Here is a 26,248-nt window from a genome sequence, read left to right as displayed (position 1 = left end):
GAGATGTCCACTGCTCCAACTTTGGAAGAGATTGACTTCGATTGTCAGCCATTTCACAGTTTTGTCTGAACAGCAGCTCTGTCCACATTTACATCTCGTTTTCTTTATCCCCACACAAAATAACAGCTGTTCATCTTAAGACACAGATCATCAACTCTATCTACAGCTTAAGGTCGCCAACTACATGTAGCTACAGCCAGTTGCACCGCCTGTTGTCTCAGGCCTACAAACTTTCATCTTCCGACACGGTCCTATATACTGCCGCAGATCTCCAGCTGATCTCGCCTGCGCCTGACATATCACATTGTTCACGTGTACATTGTCTAAAAAAGGTGAAATGCAAATGATGTAAGACAAGGAATGAGAGCATATCTCGTAAAAATCGAAATCTGTAGTGTATATGTACCTGACCGCCATTCCGCTTGTATGGAATGAACTGTTTGTGAAAAGATGTTTGCAGATATGTATGGAGAATTAATTTCCACGAATGTTTAATATTAGTTTCAAATAACGTGTTTTCGTTTTGGTTGATGTGGGGATCTTTTCCCTGATTTATCTTACAAGTACAATTCAAAACGCGACAGCTACGTGATCTTACTATATACGTGAAAGTGGCCTTGTGCAAGTTCACCTTCCAAATGTGGCCATCGGCAGTAGATAATAGCAGATTGCTGATGGATGTATTAACTGAAGACATCCACATTTGGGGCCTACAGTACTAACTACAGCCAAATGTGCTGTTTGTTGGGTGTGATTGTATTATAGGGCATTGCGTTAAGAGGCTGAATAAAGCTGTTTATTTTACTAAACGTTGACATTCTAGTAGTTTTCTCCCAGAATTTTACATTGGTAAATTTAACCTGGAACACTTCTGGAATAATAATGTTACCATGGTTATTATAGTGACATCGATGTTACGTATAGCGTTTTTGATTTATTTATTTATTTGGTTGCTGTTTTACGCCATACTCAAGAATATTTCACTTATACGACGGCAGCCAATATTATGGTGGGAGGAAACCGGCAAGGCCCCCAGGGAAGCCCACGACCATCCACAAGTTGCTGTCAGACCTTACCTCGTACGGCCGGAGAGGAAGCGTGGCACTTTTGTTAGGGTATTGAACCTGCCATAACTAAACTCTGTCAAAAAAGAAAACGCAAACCCTGTCCTCGGATATTAAAAATTCGTTCGAATAAAGTTATTGCTTCCAAACTAAATTTGAGCCAAATGTAATGAAATTATACACGTTTTTAATGAAGATTACCATCCAAACAACTGCCTTTTCTCTCCTAAGTGTATTTTATTGCCTATGACGTCACAACGCATGGGCTGACCCTGTTGACGTCGCACACAGAACCATTTACATGCAAATCATGTCAATGGCAGTTATAGTGTGGGGGTGTATAAAAGCCCATGTGCTTTCGTATTTTATTCATTCATTCATCGACGAAAGGCAGTCGGTAAAATGCCGCGACTGAGTGCTGTCGACCGAAATATCGCCGTTGGTCGTCTTCAAGCCGGAGAAAGTTATGGTACTATTGCACGACACCTAAATGTTCACAAAACAACGATATTCCGACTTTGGAGCCGTTACAACAACTTTAATTCGACCAACGATCGCCCGAGAAGTGGAAGGCCAAGAATCACGATCCCACTTCAAGATCCGTACATCCGGGTCCTTCACCTGCGTAATCGGCATGCCCTACCAACCGTGACTGCCACACAAATACCAGGTTTGAGGAGAGTGTCGGCTCAAACGATTAGGAACCGTCTGAAAGAAGCGGCTTTACGTACCTGTAGACCAGTTGTTGGACCTGTACTACGCCCCTTACATCGACGCCTACGACTCAGGTTGTGCAACAACGTAAGGATATGGACTTTACAAAACTGGAGGCGCATCTGGTTTTCTGATGAATCCCGTTTTCTTTTAACACGTCACGACGGAAGACAGCGTGTGTATAGGAGACGTCATGAACGCTTTGCGCCCATCTGCGTCCGACAGGTGGACAGATTTGGCGGAGGCAGCGTTATGGTTTTGGGAGCCATCTCGCACAACCAGAAATCAGACTTGGTGATCGTTCCAGGGAACCTGAAAGCCCAACGGTACATCAACCACGTGTTACAGCCTCACCTTCTCCCGATTATTGACCGACAGACACAGCTTTTTCAACAGAACAACGCCAGACCTCATACTGCACGTGCAACAATGAACTTTCTGCAGGATTCCAACGTAAATGTCTTGCCGTGGCCCTCTAAATCACCAGACCTCAACCCTATTGAACACCTGTGGGATACTCTGGATCGACACGTGCGTCAACGTCAGCCACCGCCACAGACGCTTCAACAGCTGGCCGTTGCGTTACAGGAGGGCCATTCCCCAGGAGAGAATCCGGCGTCTTATCCGTTCTTTTCCAAGGAGATGCCGTGCATTGATTGCAGCTCGTGGTGGTCATACGACATACTGAGGAAGACGCCCCCTGGTGAGCAACTGGTGTCTGTGAGATGACTTTTGAAAAGACAGTTTTAAACATGGCCATCTTGATTATTATTCTGCCAAATTTCTGACTTCTGTCTTCAATAAGGAAAAAGTTGTGCCGTCCTAAAACTAAATATTAAAATCTCTAAAATACGGGGGTTGTGTTTCTTTTTTGACAGAGTTTATGTGGATAGGAACGAAAGAAGGCAGGTCAAGATATATACTTCACATTTACAAGGTCTACTGTAAATACTGTCATAGTACGTATACCTGGAGTACACTTTCCTCCCTCCATAATGGGGCCTCCGTGGCTCAGTCGGTTAAAGCGCTAGCGCAGCGTAATGACCCAGGAGTCTCTCACCAATGCGGTCGCTGTGAGTTCAAATCCAGCTTATGCTGGCTTCCTCTCCGGCCGTACGTGAGAAGGTCTGTCAGCAACCTGCGGATGGTCGTGGGTTTCCCCCAGGTTCTGCCCGGTTTCCCACCATAATGCTGGCCGCCGTCGTATAAGTAAAATATTCTTGAGTACGGCGTAAAACACCAATCAAAAAAAAAAAATCCCTCCATAATGCTGGCCGTAGTCATATAAGTGAAATATTCTTGATAACGGTGTAAAACACCAATCATATAAACAAATAAATAGCATATATCTGGATGATCACCAGCTCAGCTATCTGCCATAACCATGTTGATAGGAACGAAAGAAGGCAGGTCAAGATATGTACTTCACATTTACAAGATCTACTGTAAATACTGTCATAGTACGTATACCTGGAGTACGCTTTCCTCCGTCCATAATGCTGGCCGTAGTCGTATAAGTGAAATATTCTTAATAACGGTGTAAAACACCAATCATATAAATAAATAAAAAGCATATGTCTGGATGATCACCCAGGCTTATTATCGGCTTTATACTATAAAGGGTGACATGTCGATTGGTGCTCAGCTTGGATTGGCTACGTTCTAAGCGACCCGGAGTCAGTGTATTGGTGTCTGCGTTCCAGTAAGTAAGCGTTAAAAACAAGTACTGGTATATCTGTTTTGGGACGGCCTTGCTACAAGGAGGCACCCGAAATAATACTAAAACCGACCATAAATAACGAATATACAAACAATTAAAATATTTTCCTCTCCTCCGTGGGTCAACAGTAAAACGATACTCCGAAAATTTTTGCTTTTTTCGCTTTTGACTTTTTTGCTCACTAAAGCCAAACTGTTTGTTTTAATTAAGCAATTCAAGTTCTGTGTAATATTGGATTTAAATACATTCCAAGATGGTTTACGCAAAAAAAGCACCAACTAAAGCAATTTACTGAAGTTTTTGTGAAACAGGTTCGCGGGGAGAAAAGATCAATACAGAAAAGGAGGTAAACTAGACAAAAACATAAATGTTTTTAATAACGGTGTTCACATATTCAATCTATACAAAGCGCGGTCGTCCTGTCTGTACAACGATTTAAAGCCTGACGGCTATGGGTAAATTAAAAGCTAAGTAACAAATTATTCTGGAAAAGTGAAAAATATTTACCACTGAATCCAACTTCACCTATATTTTTTCGGAAATTTCGAAAATGTTTCATCGCCCAACAGCGACGTGATTAATGAAAGATGTTACGAAAAATTGGTTTTGAAGAGAAACATTGAAAAGTATGTACCAGTGATTTCAACTTCACGTAAGATTTCTTTGGAATCACGTTGTTTTATCGCCTGCTGGCGACGTGATTAATGAAAAAAATGTTATGAAAACTTGATAAAAAAAAGTATTGCTATAAATTTTGACATTTAAAAAGGACATCAAATAAAGGCGCAAAACAATCACGGTAACTTTTTACAGAGGAAAGGAGACAGTTCCGGGATTACACTGATCCGAGCAAGTACTTAATTAATATATGCAGTTCTATCACAGGCCATTTATTAGCCGATATATAGGTTTGAAACAGACTTTCTGTTATTAACTTTATCAGTTCGCAATACAAGTTTAAATCGTGGTACAAACAGGAAGTTTGTTCTTTACAGCTTTAACTGACTTGCTTAAAAATGGAAAATTTAAGTATTTAAATTAGGAAATTAAAATAGTACGTGGACATATTAGTCTAAATCTGACACAATGTATGCCGGTGGGTTTACAAGTAAGAGATTCATTTCAATACTTGCTCGATTTTGCAAGTTTATCTGTCCTCTGTTCCAAATACCTCTCCAATATATTGTGTCAGACATAGCTAATAAGTTCACGGAACACCCTAGTTACTTTTTAAAGAAGATTTGTTTATAAAAAGTTAAAATTGTTGTCAAATTGATCATCCGCTGAATCCGTGAGCAAGTCTAGAAATGATATCCACAGCTTTCTCGAGCACACACGCACCCTCCAAACGTAGCAGTTCAAGTCGTTCATTGGAGGTAAAATGTAGGCAGTTCATGCATTTTGCATTCTTGCGATTTGGTTGAGAATTGTTATAGTTTTCATTTGGTTGAGAAAAGATACTTTTTTACTACGCACACCCTGTTTGACACCCCAGGCTTGTGCAGTTGATTTGGGGAAACCTGATCTTATTTTAACTTGGAACCAGGAAACAAGTTTTACCCCTGAAATGACTTGAAACTGCTAGTTTGTCTTTATACGCCCGTGTGGGAATGTGAGACATGGACATGGCCGTTGCCAAATGATGTTCTCTGTCGTGAGCGGGTCAGTAAACCCTGGCGAGTTATACTGCATGACGATCAGGACAAGCCGCTCTCTGAGGGACGCAATCGGATCGCACTAGGTACCGCATACAGTGAATTGAGTTAAACAGTAGTAGTGTTTTTCACTCATGCGTGTCCCCAGAAAGGGCCCCCTTCACGTTTACAGCTAACAGCCCAGAACATCCTTGACGCCCACCAGCATCACACCAAAAGGACGTACCCTACCCATGTGTCACACTACCCCACCGTTGTGTTAATGCGGAGGGTGCGCTACAGTGCCCGAGTGTACTGTGGAAGTCAGATCCAGAAACCCAGCGGTGGTTTAAGTGGCGACTCAGAACTGGGAGTCCTCGTCCTCTGTAGCTCCTGTCGGAACTCCGGACACCCTGCAAACAGAAACGTTCACAACACGGCAATAACTCAACCATGGAAAGACCTTAGTCCTAATTAGTATGGTTAGAGAGGAAATTCCACAAATTTGTATTAATATATATTACACAACATGTATATTTTCCTTCAATAGTTGTCATTTTCTTGAAAGATTGATAATAATAATAATAATAATAGTAATAATAAAAATGATAATACACGTGGAAGTTGAAGTAAAATTAGTCTAATAGTAATACATTTAGCTAAATGAAATGTCAACGTTTCCAGATAAATTTGCTTAAAATTTTATCCTAACTCACCACAGTGGTGTATAGTATTGTGAATTAGTTTTCTGACCATAACACCATTGAGAATTTTACGTCACAATGTGCTGTCTATATAAACTATGTAATCCACACGGCTTACTGGAATTCTATAAAATTGCAAAGGTGTTACGTACACAGTCTGTCTATCGCCCACTTGCACCAGCTGGGTTTGGTTGTTATACACATTGTTGGTGATTGTGTACGTCACGCTTGCATCACGACCTGCCACCTGGGAAAGCAAAGCAAGTACACATATATTAAATAAAGTGTGGAAGGTTTCGCTACAGATAGCTGAGACGAGAACATATAATTCAAACTTACTCACCTGATGGTGTGGTGGCTGAACGAACAGCGGATGAGACTGACTTAACGAGGGCACATCTGAAAAACACCACGTGTAAATAAGTAAACAACTGATAAAGGATCATGATCATTTGAAAATATGGTCTTTAATATCTTTTTTCATAGCGACTGTATTGGTGAGAGGCTCCTGGATTTTTTCGCTACGCTAGCGTGCTTACCATCTCGGCCATAATTCTGAATTCAGAATTATAATTCTGGCATTCGGCTCATCGCCACAAGCATGTCATGTTTACCTAAATAGGTGAGGCACTCGATTGTAGAGGGGACTATTGCCGAACTGTGAGGGTTGTCCCTTTGTATTGTATTCATATGATTGTATATTAAATGGGACGACGGCACAGCATTTGAGTACTTAGCAAAAATGATCAATGTATTCTGTTTAGGTGCTGCTCTCACTGAGGTAAATTCACAAGTTGTCGACTTTTACTGGTAATACGTGTGACCATTTGCCAGCTATAAGTGTTACTCTTTACGTGGTAGTCTTTCATATTACATATTTATCTCCTCATTCTTGGGCACCTTTCATTTAACAAAGATTCTAGTGGGATTATGGAGATTACGAAACCGCTTGAAAAACCATATCTGTATTATTCAGAATATTACTGTGAGAAGAAATCAGTCCCTTAGCCATTGAAATCAGTCCCTTAGCCATTGAAATCGTGGTATACCATCGTAGTATCGCCCACTTCGCGCCATCCTGTCATCATATCTCACCATTGTCGGGAGGTACTACGATGACAGACTGGTACAATGACTTTAACTGGCTTGCATACTTAACCCTGGGTTAGCCTCTTACCTGGGGGACGGGTCCACTCCTGGCCTCGGGTTAGGTTCACCACTGTCAGCGGTATGTTTGGGTCCAGGTGGACGAAAACATCATCGTCTTCAAGTTCTAACCCTGTGGTTGACTCTAAAACTTTGATGTCATCATGTCCACCGAAACCCAGTTTCTCTCTGGCAATGACACGGAACTCGTTCAGGTCAGCGGCCATCGCCATCTTTTTCTGGCTTCCGCTGCAGTTTTGAAACCGCACAAGCCGTTTCCTTTGAAACATCGTCCCCCAAATGTTGCCCATGTTACACTATCAATTCTCAACCAAATCTGAAAATCATGAGACGCTCAGATATAATAAGGTGCTATCCATTTGTAAACGTGATTCAGATTAAAATGTACGTTAGATTTATTGATACGGTCAACGTAGATAAGATTCAGATATATTAGGATAGCCATGAGAAATGTGGTTCAGGACCGTTCAGAATGGTTATCACACAGATGGTTCACATTTGTGGACATGGTCATGAGAAGCACACATGAGATCTGTTGACAACGCCATTGGTGATAAGGAATGAGCTTTAGACCTTCTTGCATGGCCATGGAAAAGGTTATTCATATATTACCATGATCATGGACAGAATACACGGTTCAGAAATATCGACATTTTTTATAAAAAAACATGATGCATATATGTTCCTATGGTCATAAAATGAAATGAGATGTGGGACGTTATTTAAATTTTTTCACGTAGTCAAAAGAAAAAGTTTTAGATCTATTTACTTGGGATTACGAAAAGCTTTCTGCAGACATGGTCTCCGGAAAGGCGATTCAGGTGGCTTCACATGAATATAAGAAACATGTAACCGATCTGCTGTCATTCTTATTGGGAAAATGATGCATCAATCATTTTGGAAATATTATGGGAATATTAATTCAGATATGTTGCCGTGATTGCGGAAAACGTGATGTTTTCACGTGGTCATTAGAAACATGCACCAGTTCTGCTGCCATCCTTACGGGCACAACGGTTCAAACATGTTCACATCATTCTGGGAATAATAATTCAGATGTCCTCTCATGACCATGGGAACCGTTATTCGGATCTATTTTCATGGTTCTGGAATAGATGAATCACTTAATAGGGTCTAGTGAGCATTTTCAAGGAAACCTGGTTCAGCACTGGAGAGAAGAGTGGCACATGCAGGAGGGATAGAAGGCACATTATCCTAGTCTGTTTTGCGCCCGGAGTAAACCACCCTTCCCCAGACAAGTCATAAATATCCTGACTGAAAGCCACAGCCGAACCAGCGCGAGCTGGATTCGAACCTGTGATTTCAATGGTCAGTGGGAGACAGGTTGCGGCGAGACGAGCACTATATAGGAACGACTTGATGGGAGACCCCACACGTTATAAACATGACGCACTGGCAGATAGGAATGTGACCCAGCTCCATCGAGTATAATAGCTCTATATCAGTGTTCAAACTTTAAACAGATAAGGAAATTGACATCTGAAAATATAACAATATGCCATGTACTATGGTATGGGCGATAAAATTTTAAAAGTTACAATGTTTGTCGATATGTGGAATTTTACAAATAGGCTTAATCAAACCAACTTACCGAAAGATGCAAGGTGTCGTGTGATCCAGCCCAGCCTAGCCGGCCCCGGCCCGCGCACAGGCTTATATACCCTCATTACTCTGGACCCTAGATTAAAAAGGGGAATATCCACGGGATTTTTATGACGTAGCCTACCCCTCTGCATCGTAAGACGTCTCTAATACAGGTAGTTCCTTCCCTAGTTACAAAAATTCATACTTATTACAGAATAGGAATCCTTAAATAGTGTCGTTGCACTCTTGCAACAAGTTAAACGAATTCCAGAATTTGCAATATTGACCTTGAACGGCTACAGTTTTACTTTCAGTATCTATATCTGATGGTTACTCTTTGTGTTAACTTTACCAGCCAATGATTGACTGCCAACGTATAACCTGTTAACTGCGGACCAATGAGACACATGCACTTACTTACTGCGCAGTGAATTGATCAATGGAAATCCCACCGTTCGCATTGTCAACCCGAAAACGAAAATTAACGTTAGGCCGTATCTGAAAAAAACTGAGCCATGGACTCATTCCATTATGATTATTCCGCTCTATTATTATTATCTCAGTGTAAGAATGGTACAATAATGGCAATATCATCCACTAAATGTTAAAATAAAACCGTTGCAGGCCTTTTTGTGACTTATTATTAATGTTTAAAGGCCGCACCCTTGCGTGCATTTTTCATTTATAAGACGGCGCTCCGGCCGTACATGGGAAGATCTGCCAACAAAATGCAGATCGTCGTGAGCTTAAACCGCGGGCTCTGCCCTGTTTCCTCTCACCATAATGACCCTTGTTGTATAAATGAAATATTCTTGAGTACAGCGTAAAACACCAATCAAATAAATAAATAAATACGAGTATAAGACAGCGCTTGAGTTTATGGGTTTAGAGGTAACAGCAGAGCATGGCCGAGTAAATCACCGCCCTTTGCCATGTGGCTGTCTGGCAAACCTTCTGACTATCATCTGCCGTTGCCATCCTTATTAGCTTATATATTTATTATCTGTATTGATTAGCCATCGGAAAAAGTCGCCAAAGGACAAGACGTCCTCTGTATGGGTAGAGGTAATCGCAGTTTTCAGTGTAAACTATCACACTTTAATCGCCACGCCGACATCACACATATCTTTTATCTTACCCTGTGTAGTTTATTTATTTATTAACTTTACGGATTATAGTGTTTAGCGTTGTGTGCAAGCATATTTCTTATAAGACGTCGGCCAGCTTTAAGAGTTGAAGGAACCCATCAATCTGATCTAAACCATGCGCCGTATTCCTTCTCTAGGTATGCTTGGCAAATCTCTTACAACAATATTCGAGTGAGTGAGTGAGTGCTTGGGGTTTAACGTCGTACTCAACAATTTTTCAGTCATATGACGACGAAGGAATCATTAGGGTGCATGCACGTGTAATGTGCCTCCTTTTTGCAGGACGGATTTCCACCGCTCTTTTATTTAGTGCTGCATCACTGAGACGACTTACCGAAGGCAAGTAAGCCGCCCCGCCCGAGCCATTATACTGATACGGGTCAACCAGTCGTTGCACTATCCCCTTCATGCTGAACGCCAAGCGAGGAAGTTACAACTTCCTCTTTTAAAGTCTTAGGTGTGACTCGACCAAGGATTGATCCTGGATCTACCGGTCCCGAAGCGGACCCTCTACCAACTGTGCTATCCGGGCCGGTCAACAATATTCGATGTCACAGAAACGTGTACTCAGTACTGCATATGGATATTTCGATTTTATTTCAGTATAAAGAATGGAGGTAACTTCAGGCGAGTTTTGTGTGGTGTGAGATATGCATGAAGGTCAACATTTGTCAGTTTACCATGTGACTCTAGGGCCGTTTTCATGAAGCGTGGGCCTCATTAGTGTTGAGTAGCACTTAGATAAGTGTATTTAATATTCCTACAGCATGCTTAGTTTTCTTGATACTTCAGCTATGTGCGCTTCATGTAACTAGGGGCTTGGTTAAGTGGGGGGCTTTAAATAAGGAAATTTTGTCACATCTGTGGTTAAGAGCTGTGGTTTGCACGTGTATGTCCCTGCTTACGAGCTGTGTTTTGGACCTGTATATCCCTGGCAAAGAGGTATGAATCCCACCTGTATGTCCTTAGTTAAAAGCTGTGGTTTGCGCCGTCGTCTTTCCTAAATCAGATTAACCACACTCCTTACAGGGCACGTGTCGTTTTTCATACGCTCGCTTTACATCACTGGCACTAAACTTGACCCTTGGAACCTTCTGTGGCTTGGATGGGCTTTTGAGAAAAGAAATCTGTCTGACACATCCACGATACAGGCCTTTACAGTAGCATTGTTGGTATAGAGTAGTAGCGTTTGCAGACAAGTTGTGTGTGGATTACTGACATAAAACATGCATGGATGCTTATTCAAACGTCTGCAGTGAGTATTCACGTTTATGTTTACAGGCCACATTCGTGCTAGTCATCTCAGAGACTCTCTTTACGGCCATAGTATATAGATATTTATATAGATATTTATATCTGGTGTACATGTACAAGAGACATGCGTAAAACCCGCAGGACTTAACCTCACGTGACACATGTACCTTAAATAACCTAATAATTTTCGCCCATGACACTTGCATGTTTTTCGTATTTCTTAGAATTCTTTTGATCTTAGACGGGTTATTTGTGGTTTGTGTGACAGGTAGGATGATGTTCTGCTGAGAAAGTTTCGGCAGCAAAAGTAATATATTATGACATTTATTTGCCTGTAGGAATTTTTGGCTGACATATTATTTCATTTGTATATCGCAAACAAGACAAAATCTTGTGTTAAATAATGATATACTTGCCACGTCTGGTTGACTTGTATCAGTATAATGGTTAGGGCGGGGAAGCTTACTCGCATAAGGTAAGTCATCTCAGTGAAGCAGCACTAGCTGAAATAGCTATGGAAATCCTTCCTGCAAGGAGGCACATTGCATGCAGTCTAAGAACTGCTTCGTCGTCATATGATTGAAAATTATCAAGTATGACGTTAAACCATAACGTCACTCACTCACTTACAACTTCATGAATCCATCAAAATTTCCCCACAGAACATTATTCCCACAGACATTTCCGAATCATCATTTAATTTTTAAGCATGCTACGTCAAGCATATAGGCGAGAACATATGAGAACCATTAAGAGAGATTTAAAAGAAAAATGATGCCAAAATCAGATGAAAGATCGTGAAAATTTGGTTGAAAGTATTTATTATAACATTTTTTTCGATTATTCTTTAGGGAGAAAAGGGCATTTGAAAATGTTTCCATATAGTGGATATTTGGGACCACTTGTTGATGTATACCGTCTTTGCATAATAATAATATAAATAAGGATGTGATGCATTTTTACCAGATGTATTTAAATGTAAAGTTTTGTTTGTAAAATTCAGAACAAAAATCAGAACAAACAGTAAACAGATGCAATTTAAATCAGCTAGAATGAACAAAATTGCGTTAAAATTCAAAAATCACAATAAATATAGCATTAAACAACTATAAAATAAGTAAATAAATATACTAATGAACGAGGATACATCCAATGGTTGCACCAGTATATTCCAAATTACATTTCGGGTACCTGGGAAGAGCAGCAGCAACCTGCGGATAGTCGTGAGTATCCCCAAATGACTCTGTCCACTTTCTTCCCACCATAGCACTGACGGCCATCGTAAATGTAAAATATTCTTGAGTGGGGTAGGACTGTGATAGTAAGTTTAAGAGAAAAACAACCCCGATTTATTCAGTGTTTTAATGAATTAAATACAGGTGACCCCTAAAAGGTTTTGGCCGAGTGGTTTAGCAGGTTCCGCAGTAGTCTTTATCCTTTTCCTAATTCTTTATGGTTTTGTGCCACTTCGTAATACTTAAAAATGAGGGCCCTTCATATCCTGCTGTTGACCAACCTATTAGACATTTCTGATATAAAGATTGAGAGACGGTAAGGCGAAGATTCGCATATCATATGCGTCCAATCGACTCAGACCCGGTCGATACCGCTCTATATGCATTGTAATAAGACCCCGACAGTCCAGCAGCTTACAGCGGCGTTCAGCCCTTGCTCAAGGCAGTCCGGCAACATGGACTCAAAGTGAGTCGGGCCCGCGTGTCGGCTTGGCTGGCTCAACAGGACACGTACACGCTGGACGGTCCCGCGCGACGACGCATCGGAGTTGTGGGTGGGGGTATAGACAGTCAGTGGCAGGCGGACCTAGTCGATATGACAGTGTTTGCCAAAGAGGACGACGACAACCGTTACCTACTTACCTGCATTGATGTCCTCTCCGAGCACTCCTGGGTGGTTCCACCGCGCACAAAAACAGGTGTTCGTCTGATCGAGGCGTTTGAACGTATTTTCAAGACGGAACGTCGACCGTTGTACCTGCAAACGGGCTGCAATCGAGTGTAGTACCGGAGTATACGGCGTGCCCCTCATCGAAGTCACCATCCAGAACCAGAAAGAAGTGCGCCAAGCCTTGTACGGTCCACCCACGTCCAAACGATTGGTGTACCATTATCGTGCCGGCGTGTAAGTAAAGTGAAGGGGAAATTCCAAAAAAATCCTACCTCCCGAATTGGAGCACGGAAATGCCCCGTCAGCCTGTCGTGTACACGCTGGAGGATTTGAACGGGGAATGGTTGCTCGGGACGTTTTACGAGACTGAACTGCAGCCGGGGACGGCAGCGGCAGAACGTAGATGACCCCGCCATGTGCCGATCCTACATCGACTATTACACCAAACAAGACGGCGGAGGTGGGATACCTGTGTTTTGGGGGTGCCCTTGTACAGCGCCGTCACGGCTTGCTCGGCAGTTTCATCCAAATGGTGAAGCCGTTGTTACAGCCGGCTGTGAAAGCGCTGGATAAAACTGCTTTGCGTGCCGGACTGAAAGTCATGGACAACGTGTGGGACGAGGGAGTGCCGGTGAGTCAGGCTTTGAAACGACGAGATCTGGAAGGGGAGAAAACAGCTGGAGGTCAAAGCCGATCGCTACGCCCAGCGCAGGAGGCTGGGCAAGCTCCGCTCCCACTCGTCACCTGCACGCATGGCCCTGAAGACGTACCACTCCCACTTGTCCTCGCCTGCCCGTTGGGCCCAGAAGACGTACGTTCTCCCGCCAACCTCGACTCACCAAACCCCGCTCCGCACCGGATATTTTTAGCTAATGCCATAGCTCTTCCCTACGCCGAATGTTGTCTGTCGGTCAGCAGTGACTTTGATTTGTGGACCTTAGCCTCCTGCCGACACCAGCGGTCGAGAAGGTTGATGGGATGCTTACAGTCCCATCGCCAGCCTGAGCGATGTGGGGCCCGTGGAATTTCTCATCACCAACGCGGACTGTAACACTTACTTGACCTTGGCCAGCAACATGTTGTACGTGAAGGCAAAAACCCTCGACGAGGATGGAGGGGTTGTGAAGGATGGTAAGAGTGTAGCTCCGACTAAGCTGTGGCTGTATTCGCTGTGGCAACAGGTTGACGTCTCCCTGAACGACAAATTCATCACCGCTTCCACCAACATGTACCCGTACCGTGCCTACTTGAAAACGTTGTAGTCTTACGGCGTAGAGGCCAAGAACACCCAGCTGTCCCCCGCCTTGTGGTATATGGACACCCCACGGAAGTTTGACAGGACGGATGAGACGCCTGCACCGCGACTTGTTCCTGCAATGGCGTCACTTGCTGAAAAACGTGAGCGTCCGGATCCGTCTCACCCCGTCCAAGGACGCGTTTGCGTTAATGTCTGGTGAAGAGGCTCCCGACTACAAGGCCCGCCTGAAGGTGTTGATTTTTGTGCGCAAATTCAAAGTCACCAGCGGTGTTCAACTGGGCTATTTGAAAGCGTTGGCCAAGCCCCTGCCAAGTACTTCTCCGCACACAAAGGTAACAACCCAATCAACGAACAAAACCTATTTCTGGGCAGCTTACCGACACGTTTAGTGGTGGGATGTGTGAGCAACACGGCTTATGACGGGAACTACGCTAAAAACCCGTTCCATTTCCACCACTTGTACACAAACGTCGTCGCCTTGCATGTCGGTGGATGTCAAATTCCTGCCAAGCCCCTGACACCTGACTTTGAGGCTGGGAATTTCGTCAGAACGTACATGAAGCTCTTTACCAATACGGAAAAAGTCTTTCACGACGAGGGGAACAACATCTTTCGCACTACGCTTGCCTTTGCAGGAGAGCTTGTATTTGCTGTTCGGCTCTCCGCCGTAGCAATAGTATGTCTTCGAACACAAACTGACGATAGCATCACCAGTCCACTCGGCTTTGACGAGCCCCAACTTACTTTTATCAAAGTCGTAGCAGTCGGGTTGAGGTAACCATTTGTCCCGCTCTTCCTCGTATACCGCCCGCATCTCAGGTTTAACCAAGGATTCCCAGCCTGGGTCAGACCACGCCATGTACGCGGAGTCCGTATCCATCTCGCAGTACTGCCAGTCCGCCTTGTTGAAAAAAGGAGTCATGAAATCATGGTAAAACTCCAACATACGGAGTTTGGCATACTGGTACACCATACCTCCTATTTGTAAGGGTAGGTTGTAACGAATGATCCGCTTGCTGCTCAACACTTCGAAGGTGTCGTCATCGATTTGGTCTACGGTACGGCACCGTACACTCTCCAGTAACTTGTGCGTCTTCGTCAGGTGATAGATTTTCACATTCACATGCCGGTTTTGGTTTGTCATGGTTTTGCCATAGCCGGCATTTCCCAACAACTTCATGGTTTCCCCGATAAGAGCCTTGGCAGGGTCGGCGTCCCAATCTCGCAGGGTTTGGGTGATGGCGTCCGCGAATGATTGGAAGGCTCGCTCGGGCTTGTACTATCCCTGGGAGCAGATGTAGTCATTGTTCGTCTTCACTTCCCGGCGCAAGTCTTGATCTGTCAACCCTCGCCGGCTGTTGTAGCGCAGCTTACCCTGGTGTCGGTCGTGGTGACAGCCGTGGTAGTGGTAAGAGCAACCGTGGAACTGGAAGACGGTGGGACGTCCGTCGATGTGGGCGAACCCGTCTACGGGCAGTTGCCAATCAACGACCCGCTTCTCGGTGTGGTTCAGCCGGTGGCGGATGGGTATCCCCAGCTGGTGCGACTGCCAGTCCAGCCATTTCTCTGCCAGACGCGTGGTGGTGCTGGAGAGAACGAACTTTTCCCCGTCTCATCGCCATCGGATGTCGTGACCCGCCGGCATAGGTGAGGCAAGGCAGGCCAAGTACAATGCGTTTGCATCCAACCAACGATCCGTTGACAGAGCTTACCTCCCCGTATACGGGTCACGCCTCGTTCGTGGTACTGATGAAAGATGATGCTCGGCCCACCCACGATGTTTTCTTTAGGCAGTCGTGCATGTCTTTGTCTTTCTCACCGTTGAGCGTGAACACGAAGCGAGAAACATGAAACAAGTAACGGAGGGTGAGCCCTGGTATGGTATTACAGTCTTTGAAGACGTCGACGTGCATGGTTGGTAGAATACGAACATCTTCTACGCCGCCTCCATGAAGGGGATGACGTCCAGGTTGTTATACCTCCGCAGCACAAATTTTACGGTACGCATACCGTGCTTCCTCCACACCTCCTGCAGAGTCTGGTACTCAGCGTCTGTGCACGGTTGGTGGGTCAGATTGTTATCGGAAGCGTGGCGGGGTGGAAGCACCGTTTCCTTCAACCGGGCGAGGGAGTCTGTGTAGCTGTAACAAAATTTCCCTTTGGTGAGCTTTCACTCACTTGTCGTAACTGTAATCAGGGGCAAGGTAATTTCGAATGTCAAGAAATTTCAGCTGCGTGGTGCTGAGGGCCATGTTTTTACTGCCACGCTTGATAACACACTCCAAATCACCGCTCTTGACCAGGTGGGAGTAAAGCTGTTGTTTGATCAAGTTCAGGTCGTAGTTTACCCGAGTTGAAGCCGAGGACGGGAAGCTGGTTGATATAGGCGACGAATTTGTCCCGCACCCACCGAGTGTAAGACGGCTTGGTGTCGTTGGGATCGATACGCTTGTCTAACTCATCCAGGATGTAGGCATAACGCTCTGTGAGACAGGCGCTACTGGTCTCGCTGATGGTTTTGAGGTAAGCCATCATCCGCTCGACGAGCGCGTGGGGATCGCCGGTAGAGATGAAGCACATGGGCCGGTCGTAGTCAGGTACATTGGAGTTCACGCTGACACTCATGGGGATGTGTTAGGACATCCATTCCGTTATGCTTAGATGTCGTAACATGCTCGGTAAGGGAACATTCCGTCATCACCTTCCTGGAGGTAAATACCCATGTCCGCCAACACTTCGAAAATAGTGGGTTAATCATAGAATACACACCCCGGCACTTTCGGCGAACGGCGTCGGTGCGCGTTTGACCGTGCCGTCGTAATTTTTATAGCTTATTAAAGCTCTTAGAACACACTTGACAGGTGAAAGACTGGACGTAACGCCTCATGTCCTTGATGTAGGTGAAATGCTGATTGTGCAGGTTTAACCGCATGGTGGGCGAAGTAGAGCGCTCTGCACTGCAATGGATGAACTGAGCCGAGTACGACTGTGTCCATGGGGACGAGCTGGTACACTTGAATGTCTACGTTAAATAGTCTCTCCAACGTGTCCAGTGCACTGAGAGGTACCCTACGGAATTACCTCGGGTGCATTTCCACTGCCTCCATATACATGTCCTTGTAAAGGTGAGCCTGATATCCACAGCTTTGTGGGTTGGCCTTGGCTATATGGAGAGCCAGGCATCTAAACAAACATAAATAGTCCCTATAAGGACCATGAGCTCCCGCCACCAACGTGTACAGCCCCTTGTTCCCCGCCGGGTAATTCAGCAACGTTATCCCGCCCTCACAGATGGGTTGGTGGGGAAGTTTATGCACAAAAAACAACACGTTGGTGAGGAGGTGCACGACTTTGCATCTGGTATTTGTGCCCAGGCGAGTGGATCTTGGCTGGGGAGATGCTAGGTGAGAAGTTCTCGCAGTTCAGCCCGACTCGCCACATGATACGGCGCATCGAGTACCCGGGCATTGTTGGTGCTAGGGTAATAATACCTTAACTGCCCGGTCTCCTTGTGGCGCAGGATATACGCAAAGCTGTAGCTGATGGTGAAAGCGGTCGGCTGGTCCTCATAAATCGCGGTCAGATAGGAGCGGATGGTTCCGAGAACGCTGAGCCGGTAATCATAGAGGTCCTGCACCGGCTTGCCGCGATAAAAATGGCTCCGAATCGAGCGCAAATACCACCGATACAGTTCCCATAGATCACTCTCACCGCTAGGCATGAGATCATCGCTGGGTTGGGTCGGGTCGGGTTGGAACTGGCGCGACGGGATCTTCCACTTTTGCTTGAGCGACTCCTCCGCCTCTAGACTTGCTCCACTTGAGCTGGCTTTGTTTGCGGTGGTGGTGGTTGTGGTGGGAAAAGCGGGTATCTGTAACACAGAAGCGTGTCCTATAGTAGCCTAAGTAGAGTAGAGTCTAGAATATTTGACATCGATTTGACAACAGGCATATTCCTGTCGAATATTTTTGCGGGACGAATTTCTTCATGTGGCCTCTAGCTTCATGTATGCGCAGAAGCGAATAGCGGCGGGCGATAACCTAGCAAGAATGTTGGCAAGTGGGCTTAGATTAGCCCTACAGCGCCATCTATGATATCCAATAATTATTATTTTATTAAATTTTACACCAATCTGTGTAAACAGGTGGGCTTAGCTTAGCCATACAGCGCCAAAGGCTGTTCCCAGTCTATAGCCGTGTCAACAAACAACCCATAGTTATTCTTTGTACGAAATACGGCATGGGTTCCTATTGCAGGATCGTATGATAAATATGTCAGTTTTAGTCGACGACCTTCAGGTCTAGCGTTATGTTGTACAAAACACATCACAAAAAGAAAAAGCACCTAGGCTATCTGGAAAGCTGAAATGACACAAATCCGACGAATACCCTATCACTGACATCGATTTGACAACAGACATATTCCTGTGTAATATTTTTGCGGGACGAATTTCTTCATGTGGTCTATAGCTTCGGAATTGTCTTATGGAATAGCTTGTCATGTCACATAATTATCTGTTGGAACGCGGTCTGGTGTTGTCTAGGCGTTATATCCGGAATAAGGTTCACTCTCTTCACACACCTTTTTTTTTCACTCGAATGGAGCTGAACGAGCTCCTCAACCCAACTTTACAAGGTGACGTTCAGATTTGGCGCGAGAAATGGAGCTCACCCACTGGTCAGTTTTGGCGCGAGATGGAGCTGAAGGAGCTGCACTTGCGCGCGTGACATCTGTTTTGGCGCGAATAACATGGAGCCCACCCAGTTTTGGCTCTAACGACATGAAGCTCTCCTAGTGGTCCGTTTTGGCGCGACATGGAGCTGATGCTCTCGCGCGTGACATTTTGGCGGGACATGGAACATGTGACGTCACACAGCAGACGTCACGCGCATAGCGCGGACTCAACGGCACACCTGGACCTCATGAATCTCCCAACTCCTCACACGTGACACGTTTGCAACATTCCCTATTACTTTCGTGGACTGCTCCCCGAATTCTAATCCGGTACCTGGGGAGGTACGGTGTCCTCTAAGCGTAATCTCTTCACAGTCTTGGAAATGAAATTATTTTGTCCAGGGTGTTAAATCCGTTTGAAAAAAACAAGTACGAAAGACAAAATCACAAAAGATTGTGGAGTTGTCAAGTAATCACATTAAAGCGTCTTTACTTCTGACGCGATCATTCTAGCACGGTTCTGAATTCCTTTCATGGATTTTCCTGTATTTATCCTCGGTTTCAACTGTAGCAATACTATATACACTGTCTTCATCAATATGACAACATAACATGAAAATCATTTCATCTACACATGTAAGAAATGGCTCTGTCTGTCGGTTTGTCCGTCGGCCAGAATGTTCACATCCTACCCTTTAGCATGGGCCATGGGCGAAAGTTAGTGTCTCAATATTATTCCATCAAACCCCTATACTCTATGTTTCTTATGAGTACAATTCTCTTATATGTAAATATGGACAGAGCATCCACTAATTCTGACACGATGCCTGTTGCTTATGTCTAATTCCGCCTAACCCGGTGTAAAGGGTAGTATATTTATCGTGTTCAAGTAGGTCGCCACGTTGAATATATTATTATCGATTTATATACTAAAAATGATACAAACTTTGAAGACTGATTTTAATCAGTCGCCTAGAACATACCTTGCGCTTTTCTAACATCATTGAAAACTGTTGACTCATTTTCTTTTCTGTGTTTAAGACGTCATCTACATTTTGAAGCATGAGGGTGGGGATGAGATGGGTGAGGGGATGCGAGGCGAGACTGCCGTATATACGTCAACAGGAGAGAGGTTATAACAATGGCGCTCCTGTGACAGTAATGAATCTTTGCTTGGTCTTTACATCATAATGACGTGTTTGTGAAATTTTTAAGCATCTTAATTATTTTTTTCTTTGTTTGTTTGTTTCTTTTCTTCTTTTTTTTTTGGCGGGGGAGGGGGCATTGTTAGGAGGATTATGTACATGTATTTTAACGTAGCAAAATCATAAGTTGTCATCACCATGGTGAGGTCAGCAGACCTTCTGAAATAATCCTGTTGTGACGTCTGCTGATGATGGAATATTTTAATAGTAAATAATAAACTTATAGGGTATAACATAAAAATATTGTACTGAACTCTTACAGGTTGCGTGCATATGACAGAAATCATAATTTGAAGGCCCCTGCCATTCAAATACCGGAGCCGCTAGAGCCAGAATGGCCTTCAACCAGTTTTCAGCAGCTTACAGCACAACATAGGGTTTTGTTCCCTCCAGTGACGATGGAGCAGATTGAAGGTTACTTCCTCTACAGACTGGCAGGTGACAGACAGGCATCGCTATACATGAAAGCACTTCAGAAAGGTGAAAAGATGTACACCGGAAATTGCATACTGGCCTGCGGTGTGTATATTACACATTCGCATGTTTACCTCAGTGACATTGTGGGAGTGCCTGTGAAAACCAAGGTAAACACTTGCCTTATGAATGTGTGAACCTGTTCAGAACTCAGCTCAGTACTTTCTTTATGCTGGTTATATAAATGTACAGGTGTTACAATACTGCTTTTAAAAGTTAAAAATGGCCATGAGGTCGAGGGTATTTAATTAGAATTTTGCAGGGTTTTTTTTACTTTCAAAAATTTAAAACTTTACTTTTATTAAACATGCGTTTACATCATACCCTTGACTATCACATTTTTATCCCAGGTTACCTACAATTACAAACCAAAGCTGGATAGACGTGGTGAGCCAGTGAATTCCGGCTGCGAGTGCCCTGCGGGTAAGGCACCACATGGTACCTGTGAGCATCTAGCAGCTCTGCTGTTAATGCTTTACCATTTCATCCAGACGGGAGAAATGCAAGTGGAGAGATGTTTCACAGACAGCTTGCCAACTTTTCACCAACCAAAGAACAAGTACAGTGGTAAATTTTATGTCACATCTTGAGAGGATTGCTACTTTGTCAGTTACCTGGGGAAAGTCACCTAGATTGTTCAGAAACTATTATTTAGCAAGTTTATATGTCATGTAAATGTTGAGAAATTTGACTTATAAAAAATATAATTGGATTAAAGTGACTACAGTGGCAGATGTGATTAATTTTTTTCTAATCTCGAGAACTGCTCAGATAGCATGATTGCTTTATTTATTTGATTGGTGTTTAAAGCTGTATTAAACAGCATTTAAATGCAGAAAGCCAAAATTATGAGGAGTAGTCCATTATAATACGTGACACCTCCTGTCTTAAGGCCACACCCAAAGCAAAGACAGGAGGTGTCACGTATTACAATGTATTACTCCTCATAATTTTGGCTTTCTGCATTTAAATGCTGTTTAATACATGTATATATTTAATAAATAAATGAAACAGGCAACGTTGTTGGTTATCAGGGCCCTGACAGTTGAAGTAAACTAGTGCCTTTGTACACTTAATTTCAGGTATTCCCTGAACTGCTAAAGACAACGAGTCATTTTATTTTCCAGGATCTCCAGTTAAAACAGAGAAACCCAAGACGTGCAAAATACAGGAACATGGGAGGACTTAATGATCACGTGAGAAACATGATGATTAACTACTGCTCCATCTCATCTGTAGATATTGCCATGAGCAGACCTGCAGGCTTCAGCTGCTGACCATGATTACCTCCCTTTGCCGTACACAGAGTATTGGGTGGGCACAGCATCCAGGGTAATTTTCTTTTAGAAATTACTTTAATCTTGGAGTGAACTACCAGAACAGAAAGCCCTCTTCAACATGGTTTTGTCCAGCCAGTTTGAATTCTAGGTTAGATAACATTAAAATAGGCAGTAGGCATTTGAAAAGTTGATTTATTCCAGGTGCTGACAACACTGTTTAAACACCATTTTTACAATGAAACATTTCCGCTTCTCTAGATAACCACCTCTCAGGCCGAAATTGTGGAATGTAATACAAGAAAACAAAGTGTTAGCAAGACCTGGTATAGGGAAAGGAGATGGCGTCTTACAGCTTCAGGTTTTGGAGAAATCGTCAAAATGACAAGCCTCAGAAACAAACTTTGTGTGCCTCCTTACTTACAAGACAGCAATGCACAACAAAAGCAATGCTTCATGAGAAACAGTATGAACAAAAGGCCATTTCTCAGTTTGAGAAAAGATTAGGTGTGTGAACCCGTAGAGCAGGAACTCAAAACATTATTACCAAGCCGAAGGGCTTAAATGGATGGGGAGTTTACTTGCTACCGCAGTGTGGTGGCTCAGGAGCCCCTCAACAAAAAGACTTGTGTCTGTGAGTTCAAGTCCAGCTCATGGAGTCTGAATCCCCGGTCGTGCGTGGAGGTGGGTGGATTGGGGAGGTCTGGCAGCAACCTGCGGATGGTTGTGGGTTTTCTGCGGGTTCTTCCCGGTATCCCTGTCATCCCAATGCTGCATGGAGTGTCAAAATTAATAATCAACTTATAAAATTTATTTCTATTATATAGGTAAAATAATTTTAGGGGTAAAATGCCTCTGAGGTACAAATGTAAATTTGGGAGTACTTCAATCGAAATGTAATCTTTCCACCTTTCTGACGGTTCCTAAACGAAATCTGTTCATTTCTTTCAGGGAAACATCCCGGATCATTATGAGAGAGATGTCCACTGCTCCAACTTTGGAAGAGAGTGACTTCGATTGTCAGCCATTTCACAGTTTTGTCTGAACAGCAGCTCTGTCCACATTTACATCTCGTTTTCTTTATCCGCACACAAAATAACAGCTGTTCATCTTAAGACACAGATCATCAACTCTATCTACAGCTAAAGGTCGCCAACTACATGTAGCTACAGTCAGTTGCACCGCCTGTTGTCTCAGGCCTACAAACTTCCATCTTGCGACACGGTCCTATATACTGCCGCAGATCTCCAGCTGATCTCGCCTGCGCCTGACATATCTCATTGTTCACGTGTACATTGTGTAAAGAAAGTGAAATGCAAATGATGTAAGACAAGGAACGAGAGCATATCTCGTAAAAATCGAAATCTGTAGTGTATATGAACCTGACCCCATTCCGCTTGTATCGAATAAACTGTTTGTGAAAAGATGTTTGCAGATATGTATGGAGAATTTATTTCCACGAATGTTTAATATTAGTTTCAAGTAATGTGTTTTCGTTTTGGTTGATTTGGGGATCTTTTCCCTGATTTATCTTACAAGTGCAATTCAATAGCGACAGCTACGTGATCTTACTATATACGTGAAAGTGACCTTGTGCAAGTTCACCTCTTAAATGTGGCCATCGGAAGTAGATGATAGCAGCTTGCTGATGGATATATTTACTGAAGGCATCCACATTTGGGGCCTATAGTACTAACTACAGCCAAATGTGCTGTTTGTTGGGTGTGATTGTATTATAGAGCATTGCGTCAAGAGGCTGAATAAAACTGTTTATTTTACTAAACGTTGACATTCTAGTAGTTTTTTCCCAGAATTTTACATTGGTAAATTTAACCTGGAATACTTCTCCGATCGTACGTATGAAGACATATCAGCAACTTGCGAAGGGTCATGGGTTCCCTTGGACTCGGTTTCTTCCCACAAATATGCTAGCCACAGTCATATTTGTCAAATATATCTGATAGAGTTAACGGCGTCCAGCATAATGTTCTGAGGAAGCCCGCTACCATCGGCTGATTGGTGACAGCTCTTCCCACATATCACCAGACAGGAAGACAGCACAAGCTGGACTTGAACTCAAAGAGACAACATTGGGGGTTATCTCCAGAGTCATTGTGGTGTTATAGCATTCTAAGCACTAGCTCGGCTCCGTGAACCCGAAACTTGTTCTACATCTTCTTCGTGACAATCTCATCACTAATTGCAAATTCCAGATAATGCCACTTAATTAACGATAACCATGAGTGAATATACCGATAATTAAATGCTGATTCTTAAGTTCCAATTCCTTACCTAAATCCACTGAAAATGGGGTCAAAGTCCAATATTTGAGCTAACTTACACCAAGGAAAATGCTATCCGTCACGGTCGTGTATAAGGCTATGAAACTCATTTTATGTGATCCTCGTGACAACCTCATCTCTAAATACCGATTCCACGGAGACCCTGTGGTATTAAGCACCAATCAGTTAAATAAGATAAGTAATCAAGCCATGAAATACCATGTTTAAATATTCAGACCTTACCTCGTACGGCCGAAGTGGAAGCGTAGCGTTTTTGTTAGGGTATTGAAACTTCAAAACTGGTAGGTCTACCTGCTATAATTATGTGGATAGGAACGAAAGAAGGCAGGCCAAGATACGTACTTCACATTTACAAGGTCTACTGTAAATACTGTAATAGTACGTATACCTGAAATACGCTTTCCTCCGTCCATAATGCTGGCCGTCGTCGTATAAGTGAAATATTCTTGATTACGGTGTAAAACACCAATCAAATAAACAAATAAAAAGCGAATACCTGAATGATCACCCAGGCTTATTAGTGGCTTTATACTATAAAGGCTGACATGTCCACCAGTGCAACAACGCGGCTAGCAGGCTCCCAAACCTCAGGTTTTCTCCATGAGGGGAGAACCTTCATCAGCGGACGATACGGGGTTCGATTCTGATTCAAGTCACATGCCTTTGACTGTGAATTTCTATCGATGGTGCTTCTATCGATTGGTGCTCAGCTTGGATTGGCCACGTTCTAAGCGACCCGGAGTCAGTATACTGGTGTGAAATTCCAGTGAGTAAGCGTGAAAGGTAAGAACTGGTATATCTGCTTTGGGACGGCCTTGCTACAAGGAGGCACCCGAAATAATACTAAAAGCGACCATAAATAACGAATATACAAACAATTAAAATATTGTCCTCCCCTCCTTGGATCAACAGTAAAACGACACTTCCAAAATTTTGGCTTTTTTCGCTTTTGACTTTTTTTGCTCACTAAAGCAAAACCGTTTGCTTTAATTGAGCAATTCTGTGTAATATTTGATTTAAATACATTCCAAGGTGGATTACGGTAAAAAAGCACCAACTAAAGCGATTTACTGAACTTTTCGTGAAACAGGCCCATGGGGAGAAAAGATCAATACAGACAAGGAGTTAACTTTTAACAGTAACATAAATATATTTAATAACGGTGTTCACATATTCCATCTATACAAAGCGCGGTCGTCCTGTCTGTACAACAATTTAAAGCCTGACGGCTATGGGTAAATTAAAAGCTAAGTAACAAATTACTGTGGAAAAGTGAAAAATATTTACCACTGAATCCAACTTCACTTACATTTTTTCTAAAGCGACGTAATTAATGAAAAATGTTACGAAGAATTGGTTTTTGAGGTGAAATATGGAAAGGTAAGTATCAGTGAATCCAACTTCACGTAAGATTTCTTTGGAATCACGTTGTTTCATCGACTGCTGGCGTCGTGATTAATGAAAAAATGTCACGAAGAATTGGTTTTTCAAGTGAAATATGGAAAGGTAAGTATCAGTGAATCCAACTTCACGTAAGTTTTTTCGGAAATCACCTTGTTTCATCACCTAGTGGCGACGTGATTAATGAAAAAAGTTACAAAAAAATGGTGATTGAAGTAAAAAATCGAAAAATATTTACCAGTGAATTCAACTTCACGTAAGATTTCTTTGGAATTACGTTGTTTCATCGACTGCTGGCGTCGTGATTAATGAAAAAATGTCACGAAGAATTGGTTTTTGAGGTGAAATATGGAAAGGTAAGTATCAGTGAATCCAACTTCACGTAAGATTTCTTTGGAATCACGTTGTTTCATCGACTGCTGGCGTCGTGATTAATGAAAAAATGTTCCGAAGAATTGGTTTTTCAAGTGAAATATGGAAAGGTAAGTATCAGTGAATCCAACTTCACTTAAGTTTTTTCGGAAATCACCTTGTTTCATCAGTGGCCTAGTGGCGACGTGATTAATGAAAAAAGTTACAAAAAATTGGTGATTGAAGCAAAAAATCGAAAAATATTTACCAGTGAATTCAACTTCACGTAAGATTTCTTTGGAATCGCTAAATGCGCTAAAAACCACGGTAACTTTTTACAGAGGAGACAGTTGCGGGATTACACTGATCAGGGTACATCCAATAATACCC

The 26,248-nt window shown here is 43.2% G+C and overlaps 1 protein-coding gene across 1 annotated transcript; it reads right to left on the bottom strand.

Moving 5' to 3' along the window:
• Window positions 1-5,493: 5,493 nt before the first annotated feature.
• Window positions 5,494-7,593, bottom strand: LOC135465950 (uncharacterized). The gene is made up of 4 exons (XM_064743333.1): window positions 7,014-7,593; window positions 6,180-6,235; window positions 5,989-6,083; window positions 5,494-5,545 (listed from the first exon to the last, which is right to left on the bottom strand). The coding sequence occupies exons 1-4, from the start codon at window positions 7,291-7,293 to the stop codon at window positions 5,494-5,496; spliced, it is 483 nt and encodes a 160-aa protein (XP_064599403.1). The 5' UTR covers window positions 7,294-7,593.
• Between the last annotated feature and the right edge of the window lie 18,655 nt (window positions 7,594-26,248).

Source organism: Liolophura sinensis, chromosome 5 (assembly GCF_032854445.1).
Source record: "Liolophura sinensis isolate JHLJ2023 chromosome 5, CUHK_Ljap_v2, whole genome shotgun sequence".
In the NCBI taxonomy this organism is placed as follows: Eukaryota; Metazoa; Mollusca; class Polyplacophora; order Chitonida; family Chitonidae; genus Liolophura; species Liolophura sinensis.
The sequence above is the reverse complement of the archived record's forward strand: the minus strand, read 5'-3'. Positions and strand labels throughout refer to the sequence as shown.